At 34.8% G+C, this 11,072-nt stretch overlaps 1 protein-coding gene and 1 long non-coding RNA gene across 2 annotated transcripts in view; both read left to right on the forward strand.

Moving 5' to 3' along the window:
* Nucleotides 1–1,564, forward strand: part of LOC141361731 (uncharacterized) — a 73,498-nt gene extending 71,934 nt beyond the window's left edge. The window contains exons 4-5 of the long non-coding RNA XR_012367890.1: nucleotides 653–1,036; nucleotides 1,289–1,564. This is a non-coding gene — a long non-coding RNA (uncharacterized lncRNA). The remainder of the gene's footprint in view (nucleotides 1–652; nucleotides 1,037–1,288) is intronic.
* A 942-nt stretch (nucleotides 1,565–2,506) lies between these two features.
* On the forward strand, nucleotides 2,507–6,517 carry LOC141361702 (sialic acid-binding Ig-like lectin 13). The gene is made up of 5 exons (XM_073863380.1): nucleotides 2,507–2,822; nucleotides 3,266–3,589; nucleotides 3,681–3,786; nucleotides 3,859–3,921; nucleotides 6,460–6,517. Exons 1-5 carry the CDS (start codon nucleotides 2,564–2,566, stop codon nucleotides 6,476–6,478), a joined length of 771 nt encoding a protein of 256 aa, XP_073719481.1. The 5' UTR covers nucleotides 2,507–2,563; the 3' UTR covers nucleotides 6,479–6,517.
* Nucleotides 6,518–11,072: the final 4,555 nt, after the last annotated feature.

The raw sequence follows: 11,072 nt of genomic DNA on the forward strand, positions 1-11,072 counted from the left end.
GCATGATTAGGACTTCATGAAGGCTTACAATGTTTTGTTTTTTACCCGCCCACTTGAAATCAAAGCGTGATTTGATTTCACTCTCCACACCAAAACACATAGCTTGGCCTTCCCTGGGATTCGTGAAGTCCTATCCAATGAATGAGCCAGCTAACCGGGCCTTAATAGAGACAGACGATTCTGATTGGATAAGATGTTTTCATGACATGAACCTGACAGTAAGCTTAACGTTAGAACATAGATGAGAGAAAATATATTTAAAATGGTAAACTGGACTGCATTTATATAGCGCTTTTAACAGACCTATGGCCATCCAAAGCGCTTTACAATTAGCCTCACATTCACCCATTCACACACTCATTCATACACCGATGGCGGTGTATTACATGTATTGTATTAAATTAAATTAAATAGAAATGTATAAACATGTTTTTATTGAATACTTTATTATTTATTAGTATTATTATTATAAAAAATATTTTTATTAATTTTTTTAGGCCTTCTCTGAAGGCGTAGAAGGCCCTGAAGGTTCCCCACTGCTAAATTAATAAACACAACTTGACAATGATCTCTAAACATGACACCAGTAGCTTTTTTTCAAGTGTGTCTGCAGGTTAATAATTACTTAGATTCTCTAATATTTTTCTCATAGCTTTTCTGCTGTATAAGACATTTGCATGGCAAGTGACAATGCCATCAGAAATTCATGGCCTCAGAGGTTCCTGTCTGGTTATACCGTGCTCTTTCTCTTACTCTTCATATCCACCAACTAACCCACGTAGAGTTGTGTGGTATCAGTGGGTGTCGAAAGGCTACCCTTCAGTGTACGATCCCTGGTATCCATATAAAGTCATTGGCAAGTTCAGAGGAAAAACCGATTTATACGGCGACCCGTCAAAACGGAGTTGCAGTCTGCTGATCAAAAGTCTGGATGTGTCCCACCACGGAGACAAATTATATGCATGGATTGACCCAGAAAATGTTGGATGGCGCACCTATAAGTTTTATGACGTCACCGCAACAATTCTTGTTGACAGTATGTAAATAATCTTTTGTTTATTTAACTTACTTTTGTTAATTTATTGTATTGTTCATTAATTCTCCAGTTGAGGTTGATAGCTGTACAACAACAGCAATTATCTTATTATAAGCAACTGGGCCAATTTGTCACACTTTATGCTCTAATAAATATTTTTGAAAAAGCATGAATTTAATATAAAGGTATAATAAGGAAGAACAGTCAATTTAAAGCTTAATAATGTTATTTCTAACCTTTTTGCCCTTGTAGCATATGCGAAGCAACCCACCATCAATATTTACGGAGGCGAAAAGATCGGTGACAGCATTACAGTGACATGTTTTACCTTTCACAGCTGTCCATACAGCAAACCAAACATTGTCCTGAAGGGTATTTACGGATATGATAACATAGATGATGTTTATATTAATAATGGTCTGTGGAAAACCATTCGGACACGCACCGGTTATGTGAATGCTGAACGCTCAGATATTGAGTGTACTGTAACACATTATGGAGGCAGAACAACAAGAGCTACAAAGAACAAAAATTCAGCTTGTGAGTGAACAAATAAATGCAAGTGTTAATGTTTAGGTCACTGATACATACTAATAGTCACCCTTATATTAATATTGGTATATGCTCATTTTGTTTCGTTTTTAAGAGATTAAAAGTGAATTCTTTCTTTAAAGCTTGAAGTACAACAAAATGTTACAGTGTTTTGTTTTGAATTGTGTTAATTGCTACAATTTCCAATCTGCTTTTTACTTCAGGTATTCCTTATAGTATAAAAATTGAGCCTAAACTGGCAGATGTAACAGAGGGTGTTGCAAAGGACTTCAATTGTACCGTCCATCATTCCTGCCAGACTCCTCCGATCATCTCCTGGAACTATGACAACATGCCGGTGAAATATGGAAAGAAACAACCTAAAGGGTTCGAATTGGTCACCATAATATTTTTAGGGGAAAAGAAAGACAACGGGGAGAAATTGACCTGCATTGCAAAATTTTCTGGACAGGACATCACAGCATCTGTTGACTTATATGTAAAACGTGAGTGATTTAAAAATGCAATGCATGATGTGTAATTTCTTCACATCTCATTCATGTTGTTTTCTGTTGCTTATTTTTTTTCAGAGTATGAACCCAAAATAGTGAACATAACAGACATAGAGAAAAGTAAGTGTTATGTATTTACTTTATGTTTATATCGATTCTTTAAACGTCTAGGTCATCAGTAATGATACTCATTTATTAATGTTCACATTAAATACACACAGTAGACTCAACAATGTGCAATAATGCAGTAATTGTTGTTTCTAAAAATCTTTAGAATTTTTATGTTTTGCACTTACCAGTTTATATAAGCATTTACTTAGCTTTTTTACAGATAATTCTAGATATTTCAGATAAATATAAAATAATACTTATTTTAAATGAGTAGTAATATTGATAATGCACCCTTTTAGATTATGTCCAGGCAGATGTGGCACCCAAGATCACCGCATTACATCGTTCCTGTGTGGTGATACCCTGCACTTTCATGATGAATGAGGTACTTGCAGCGCAACTTGGAGCTCGTTGGGTCTCAAAAAAAGGTTACATGTACCACACCGGACCGAGCCGCATCTTGGACAACTTTAGAGGCCGCACAAGACTGCTTGGAAACCCAGTTGAACAAAACTGTACTGTTGAGATTGATGACATAAAAACTCATGACAATGGACCGTTCTGTTTCCAAGCAGAAAATGACGAAGTCAAATATAAATTTAACGACAGCTGTGTGTTCATTCTAATCCGAGGTACAAAAGCATATACAGACACACAATACCACATGAATGTGATTGAATTATATCAAAACTTAATATCAAACCAAGTGACTTTATATATTTGTCTGCAATTTGAGTATTTTCTTCTTCAATTTTAAAGAGTTGTGGCGCAAAGACATTTTTAAACATTTTACAAAAAGAGTTTTGTTAGTTTAGGTTTAAGTTATAAAGCAAGTTCAAAAGAAAGGCAAGCATAGATTAACACACTGTAGGTGTCAACAAGTTAGTTGAACATGTAATGCAATAAACTACACATGTATGACTCCATACATCTACTAAAACACACTTTAAGACCAGCTGGTTTAAAGTTATAGATTAAATTACTTCACAGAATATTTCCAGAATATTAATACTCTTAAATAGTTACTTCCTCAGCATTTGTTTCCTGTATTTTACAAATATGTAAAAATCACATATTTGTGTCTTCTATAAAAAAGCTCAACCCGACAATCCTGTGGTGTCATTGCTTCCTGAAAACATTGAGCCCGGGACGCGCGTCACAGTCAAATGCTCAGTCAAGCACACCTGCCCCTCTCATCCCCCCGGCATTACATGGAGCATCCCGACTGCCCGAGAAACCGTCAGCCACCGGAGCATGAGCGGAGGAGTCTGGGAAACAGTCTCTACTGTGACCTTTATCCCGACCGGATACGAAGAGATAGATGAAATTGTTTGCAATGCAAAGTTTTGGGGTGATAAAGTGAAGATGGTTAATGGTTCAACTGAACTGAGTGTCAAGAGTAAGTGACAAATTTAAAAAAAAACGTTGTGCTGTTGCATTGCATTTCTGTATTTGATGGTCTGTGATCCGTGATTTATCATCATCATCAGGAATTCAAGGTGTTGGAATGGAGATTTATGGGCCGTGTGTTATAGCTCCTGTACTTCTGATTCTCCTGCTTTGCGCTGCAGTTATCATATTCAAGAAGAGACGCAGGTAACTAACATGACTATATTTGTGTGTTTATCTTATCTTGGGTCTCATTCAAAAAAAAAAAAAATCCTATAGTTCTAGGATGTCTGAAGGAAGAGCTGTCTGGAAAAACAGTAGAGGAGATGGGGATTACAACAGGTAAGTGCTTTATTATATTAAAGAGCATAATTTTTATTGTGCATATTTAAAGAGATTATATTCATGTGTCAAGACTTCACAACGAAATATCTCTAATATATATATATATATATATATATATATATATATATATATATATATATATATATATATATATATATATATATATATATATATATATATATATATTAGGGGTGGAGCGGTACACAGAAGTCACGGTTCGGTTCGTACCTCGGTTCAGACGTCACGGTTCGGTTTAAATTTCGGTACAATGGAGGGAAAAGCAAAACAAAAATGCAGAAGGCAAATTTTTTTAGCACTTAAGATAATCTTAAAACCATAGGTGTCCTTATCTGTGTTATTGTGAGATGTCATGAATATGAACTGAAATGCATTTAACATATCTATAAACTTGTACTCATCTTTCATACAAAGATGGGTTTCAAATGTATTACAAGTTACCTAAATACATTTTTAAATGACATTTTAGCACATTTATTTCATATTAATTTACTAAAGAACAAACAAATGTAGGCTTGTAGGATGCATTATTAGGTGTGTACGACTTCATCAGGCGCTGCAAGAAACGACAAGAGGATGACGTCAGAGTAACGCGAGAGCGATTTAAATCAGCTTCCTCCGCAAGATTTCTCGCAGTAGTCTGACGCTGATGGCGCTGCGTGAAGTTCAGCACACTTAAAAAACTGAAAGCAGCTGAACTCGACAGAACTGCTCTGCGTATGCCTGCGCTTTGTCCATTAATTATAAAAATAGAAAAAAATATAAATAGCAGGACAAATTATCTCCCACTTCTCAGCGTGAGAAATACAAGGTGTGGCCTGTGAACTGAAATGCGTGTGGTGACTGCGGGTGACTTGAGAGCCCTGATTTGATGTATTTCCACTCACATACCCAAAAACACACTCCTCGTCTTTTCCACCACTCTCTCGCCTGTACTACTGACTGGAAAACTAAAGTTTTCCCAAACTTGCGATCTTAAAGAGGCCGGCAGATCCTCACCACCATTTGCCATACTCGCTGTCGCTGCTTTCTGACTCACTCACTCACTCACTCGACCGTCAACCTGACAAAAAACTGCCGAGTGCCAGAGCATGTAGACGAGCTCTGATAGAGCGCAATACACAGGCGGAGCTCGGCTGCATCGGCGCCAATCAGAGCTAAAGCGGGGCAACAGATTAGCTGTCCATAAAGAACCCGCGTATCTAACATTAGTTCCGCATTACATTAATTATAATGCACGCAAGTTTTTTTAATTTTCATACCGTGTATTCTCCGTTTAAATTCGTGCATCGAACCGTGACCCCCGTACCGATTCGGTTCGAAACGAATACATGTATTGTTCCACCCCTAATATATATATATATATATATATATGAAGAGTTTGGTTCCAAAACGCAATAAATCCATTTTGACAAATTTTGGTAAAAACGTGTTTTCTATACCAAGAAAGTGACAAGATGAAAACAACTATTTTCTGTTACAAACTTTCACATAGAATCTTTAGGTTATTAAAACATAAAAAATTCAAATCCATAAGTTGATTTTCAAAGATTTATTATAAAAACGGATTATTTTTTCCACAAAATGCAATAAATCCATGACAAGTTTTTATTCAAAATGCTATAAATCTATTGAATCAATAGCCTATATAAATGTGCATTCATCTTTGCCATGTTATATTCATTTAGTTGACTAGTTGTACACACTAATTAAAAATATAAACATTAATGTCATTAATCAAAACACTTACTTTGTCATATTAAGATCACTGTCGGTTATACTTGACGTCGTCGCTTAGCATTTTTCACAACGATCAGCTGTAAAATGTTTTGGTCCTGCTCGATTTTCGTTGACTTTGAGTATAAAAATGGAAAGTTTTCATAAGATCCCCTGGGGTCAATGTGTTAGCATGAGAAGCTTGATGCTGTCGGGAGAACAAGCGACCGTCTCCCGAGTGCCTCTCAGGGAAAATATTAGATGCTGATGGCTTACGTTTCTTTCCCATCACAGAAAACCATCACAGGTTTAGGGATGCAATTAAAGTATTATTTTGTTTTGTTTGTTGATCACGAAGTACAAAGTAGATGAGGAAAACTAGGACTCCGTGGACTCAGCGCGTCCGCCATTGTTTGTTTACATTGCGTGGCTGGTGGGCTGTAATATCAGAAATGGATTTATTGCGTTCTGTAAAAAAGGGGGAGTGGCGTTTATCGCATATTGGGAAAAAAGGGAGAAAAGATGACAGAATAACACGGCGGATATTGGATTTTTCGTAAAATTAAGAATTTACTTTTAACTACTGACCTGATATAATACTGATTTTGGCAGTAAATCATTTTTTTCAAAAATGGCGTTTGTCGCGTTTTGGAACCAAACTCTTCATATATATATATATATATATATATATATATATATATATATATATATATATATATATATATATCATACACATGATATTCATTTTATACAGATATCAGTCAAAAATACTGACTTACATTGTTACATTGTCTTTTTAAGAGATGTGAAATTTTATTAGAGACCATTGTTGAGCAACCAGCAAATTTACCAGAAGGAGGTACATGAATGTTTTTCTTTTCTGTCATGACTCGTGTTTGAGTTATAGTTCTTGGAAATTATTATATTTTGTCATTTTTATCATTAGTTATAAATATATATCTAACATGTTCACTGTAAAAACATTCTGTAGAAATTACAGTGTTATTGCATTGTTGCCGGTAACTTACCGTAGATTTTAATTTATGTTATTTACTGGCAACATTTTGTTCAAAGTTAAATGAACATTAAACATTTACAAGTCTTTGTCTTTACAGAGTAAAATAAAAAAAAACAGCATCAGGCAAAATTCAATTCAATTTTATTTATATAGCGCTTTTCACAATTTGGTAATTGTAGCAAAGCAGCTTTACATTAATAGAAGCAGTGAAAAGCACAGAAAATCATCAGACAGCACAACATAATACACTATAACACAAGCAGCTAAATTTGCTGTGGCTATGAATAGAAGAGGGTGCAAAGTTAAGCACAAGAAGGCTGCCTCCCCGGGTTGAAAAACCCCCTAGGAGAAAAAAAACCCCGGACTTTTTAGCCGGGGAAGTAAAAAAAGTCATAGAAGGGAAAAACCCTTGGGTATATATATATATACATTGAAACAGATAAGGAGATTAAGTGGGTTCTCCCGGTGGTCGTTGGTCAGGCATCAGCTAGGCATCACGTTGAAGAACAGCCAGTAGATCAGAGGTGTGCCGACTTTCACATTTATTCGAACTGGGAACATTCTGGGAAACAAAATCTGAAGCAAAAAAACAGAAAAAGGTTGATGATGATTTCTGGTTCCCAGAATGCTTTGCATGAGGCTGTAATTGTATAGTTTTATTCTGTAAAGATAAAAAAAATTGTTTAACTTTGAACAAACTCTTGCCAGTAAATAACATAAATTTAAATCTACCCAGCAACCTAGCTGCAATAACATTGTAATTTTTACGGAATTTTTTTACAGTGTTCATATAGTAAAAATTTACGTAAATTCCAAGATTTTGCATTTTCTTTTTTCCGAGACAGTAATACAAGTGTTTTGTTATTTTCTAGCAATACCACAGGGATCTGACTGGTTTCTGCATAACAAGCTGACTAACATGGGAATGAACATATTCATGGAATAAATGTTGATATAATGCACATGATGTAATCCAATGAAAAATGTGTAATGTTTTCTTTTTAAGAAGTTTTTACTAAACATACTAAAAGTTTTTACTAAATGTTCTTCACAGAACAACATACAAATGTTTTTTGAATGAAAACCTTGTGAAGCAATTTATTGGTGAAATTAAAATGTTGTCTAAGAAACTCTTGTAGCTTTTTTTTATGCACAAAACAATTTTCACAATAAGTCGTTCAAACGCAGATTTTCAACAGCAGATCTCATACATCAAAGCTTTAAAGGGATAGTTCAAAAAGTGAAATTTACTCCATGGTTTACTCACCCTCAAGCCATCTTAGATACATAAGTCCATCATCTTTCAGATGAACACACAAAGAAATTGTTATTGAACATGCACTACATTTGCTGACATTAAAAAAATAACATTAAACTTACTACTTGGTGTATTTGCAAAGCCATTTAAGGTTCATTTTTATATTTATATTGTTTTTCAGGTTAGTGATTGCAAACAATTTCCTTAAAAATGTTGAAAGTTAGTCAATGAAATGTGTTTATTTAAATGTAGCTAAAATAAATTGATTGCAACCACTTACCTTAAAAAAACTAAATTCCATTAATAATTTTCCATCAGTCATAAATAATTTAAGAGGACGTAGCATAATTAATTAGGGCTGTAATTACTAAATTTTTATACTAGGGCAACTAAATAAAATTGATTAAGTTCAACGTATTTTTTGTTGTTGTTTAAATGTAGCTTAAATAAATTGATTGCAACCGCTGATCTTAATAAAATTGAGTAAATTGAATGAATAATGTTTTTTCAGTGCATACTGTGTCCTTAAAGTTTCGGCTGTATTATTTGTAGGGATGCTCAGATCGATCAGTCGTAATCAGCCGATATACTAGGGCAACTAAATAAAATTGATTAAGTTCAACTTATTTTTTTTGTTGTTTAAATGTAGCTTAAATAAATTGATTGCAACCGCTGATCTTAAAAAAATTGAGTAAATTGAATGAATAATGTTTTTTTAGTGCATACTGTGTCCTTAAAGTTTCGGCTGTATTATTTGTATGGATGCTCAGATCGATCGGTCGTAATCAGCCGATAACGGCATTAAATGATGCGATCGGCACTCGCTAAATTTGCCGATCTCATGAGCCGATCTTTCTGTTTACTTTTGTCATCATAGCGTTCCTGATGCGGCTGCAATTAGAGACCATTTTACACAGTGCGAGCATTTTGTAACCCGTTACTCATCTGTGAGGTGCAGATTTGGATTTCTCTCTCTGCCTTATGCGTATTTTCTATGAGGACGCGCTTTGCAAGAAGAAACATTTGTTGTGCTTATTTATTTGATTCTCTATTAAAACAATAATATACCTAATTTATAGTTAGTTTCATTTCTACAAATGGTGCAAACTCTGCTAGATTATAGATAAAAGATTCCCATTCCACTGCCATTCTGTGATCGGCACTGATCAGCGATCGGCAGATCATGATCTTGGTGACCGGTGATCGGCCCCAAAAATGCTGATCGGAGCATCTCTGATTATTTGTGTATCTTTTTAAAAATTGCTTTTGGGAAATTTTATGTTTATTGTTCTCCATCTGTCAAATGCAATTTAGGACCATGATCACAGATGAAACTCTACCTTTCTATCCCTCAAAGAAGACAGCTGCTTGCTTTTGGCAGGGCAATACAGGCCGCTTCCCAGCAGGTGGCTTCCCATTCGCAAAATAACTCAAAGATGTATGATATTCCGACATGTAACTCAACAGGTGTTAAATGTGTTTGCTTTCATTTCTTTTACATCTAATATTTTTTACATTCTAAAAGCATTGTCCTTGGGCTATGGTTAGACGTCTATAGACTTTCACTGGCAGCCCAAATTTAGCCTTGTTTTAGCCGAAATTGTTTGCTGGGTTTGCTCTTGCACAACATGCACTACCTCTGTGCACCATGCACCTTTTAGCACAACAGGAAATATTGTATATGAAAAGAGGAACACGCTGTCTGCCAAAAATGCAGAGAACATTACTGGTAAGCATCAAGATGAGTTTCTGAGATTTTTAACTGTAGTTTTTAAAGTAAGGAAGATAGGCTATACAGTATTAAACAACATATTTCTTACCAACAATTAACCCTGTAATCATTTGAACCATAACTTTTGTTTCTTAAGCTCAAATTGTTTTCACTTATTTCAGCTACTGAGCATAATGCTTAGATTCTCAAGCCCCTCCCACAGAGAATCATCATCATTGTTTTCGATTGATGATTGGGTTCTGGAAGGTGGGACTAAATGTTCTCTCACTTGGCTGGCTTTCAATTTGCTTATGCAGGGGACTGGTCAGACGAAGTGAAAATAAAAAAAGAAGTAAGGTATGTAATATTTTCATCCTTTATCAAGATCACTTCTGCATGTAGTATATACTGGGCCGCAGCAATTCAATTTTATAGTGGATGTACATTTTTATGATTTTCTATAAGACCCTTCTGATTTGCGCAGATAATTGCGTATATACTGTAGCCTACTTAAGTACAGTATTTTTTGGCTATTTTGTACTTAATTCAATAGTAGCTCGATGATGTTAGCAACTTTTGGTTTAACTCCACTATATACTCAAATACATTACAACTGATACGACATACGACCATAGTACTGTACTGTGCAACCATGTCACTATTAGATTTGTTGTTTTTGCAATTGTATAGTGATCAATTATTTCTCATTCTTTTTATTATAATACAACTAGAAAATACAGGAAATTTGCATGTAGGGTTAAAAACAGTATAAAAGTATTTAGGGTAAACTCCTCTTCCACTGCAAGATCTCTTAATAAATAAAAAATTTAATTAAATACTACTTTTAATGGAATTACTTCAGGACTTCAGTCTCCTTTAAAAAGCTCAAGATGTGTTTCGTGCCAAGAGAGGTCACACTAAATACTTACTGAAGCCTAAAGAAGACATTCAGTCCTGAAAATGGTTTTGTTTTTAATGTTGTGAACACATTTCCTGTATTTTCTGTTTGTAAATGTAGCTAAGATGCCTAATTTATTGCGAGCGTTTTTGCTTGTAAGGCTTACGGTGTGGCCAGATGACACTTTGAAAGTAACACTGGTGTTAGAAAATCTTTATTCTGTCTGTGTTTTAAAGGGGAAGCACACTTTTTCCTCAAAGGAAGTTCAGCCTCCGCCCATGAATTATTTTATTATTAGCTTACTTCTACAGATTGCAGAGTAATGCTGGATATGCTGCGGTGAAGAATTTGAAATAATGCGAGTTTCAGAGAAAATAGGAATGCTTATGAAAAACTACCTGTACACTGTTATTTCTGTATAACCTATGTTTTATTTAGTGTTAATAACATGAACTATTTTTCTTTTAGTAAATGATAAACAACATAATTTTGACCTGAAGCTATGGATTTGTTACTTCATTTACTTTTC

The sequence above is a fragment of the Misgurnus anguillicaudatus genome, chromosome 24, assembly GCF_027580225.2.
Source record: "Misgurnus anguillicaudatus chromosome 24, ASM2758022v2, whole genome shotgun sequence".
Classification (NCBI taxonomy): Eukaryota; Metazoa; Chordata; class Actinopteri; order Cypriniformes; family Cobitidae; genus Misgurnus; species Misgurnus anguillicaudatus.

What these genes read in the sequence shown, in the direction of transcription:
- LOC141361702 (XM_073863380.1), top strand. Translation starts at nt 2,564, where the DNA reads ATGATGAATGAGGTACTTGCAGCGCAACTTGGAGCTCGTTGGGTCTCA. An exon ending in TGTGTTCATTCTAATCCGAG is followed by an intron (nt 2,823 to 3,265) that starts GTACAAAAGCAT and finishes AAAAATCACATA; the next exon opens with TTTGTGTCTTCTATAAAAAA. An exon ending in ATATTCAAGAAGAGACGCAG is followed by an intron (nt 3,787 to 3,858) that starts GTAACTAACATG and finishes AAAATCCTATAG; the next exon opens with TTCTAGGATGTCTGAAGGAA.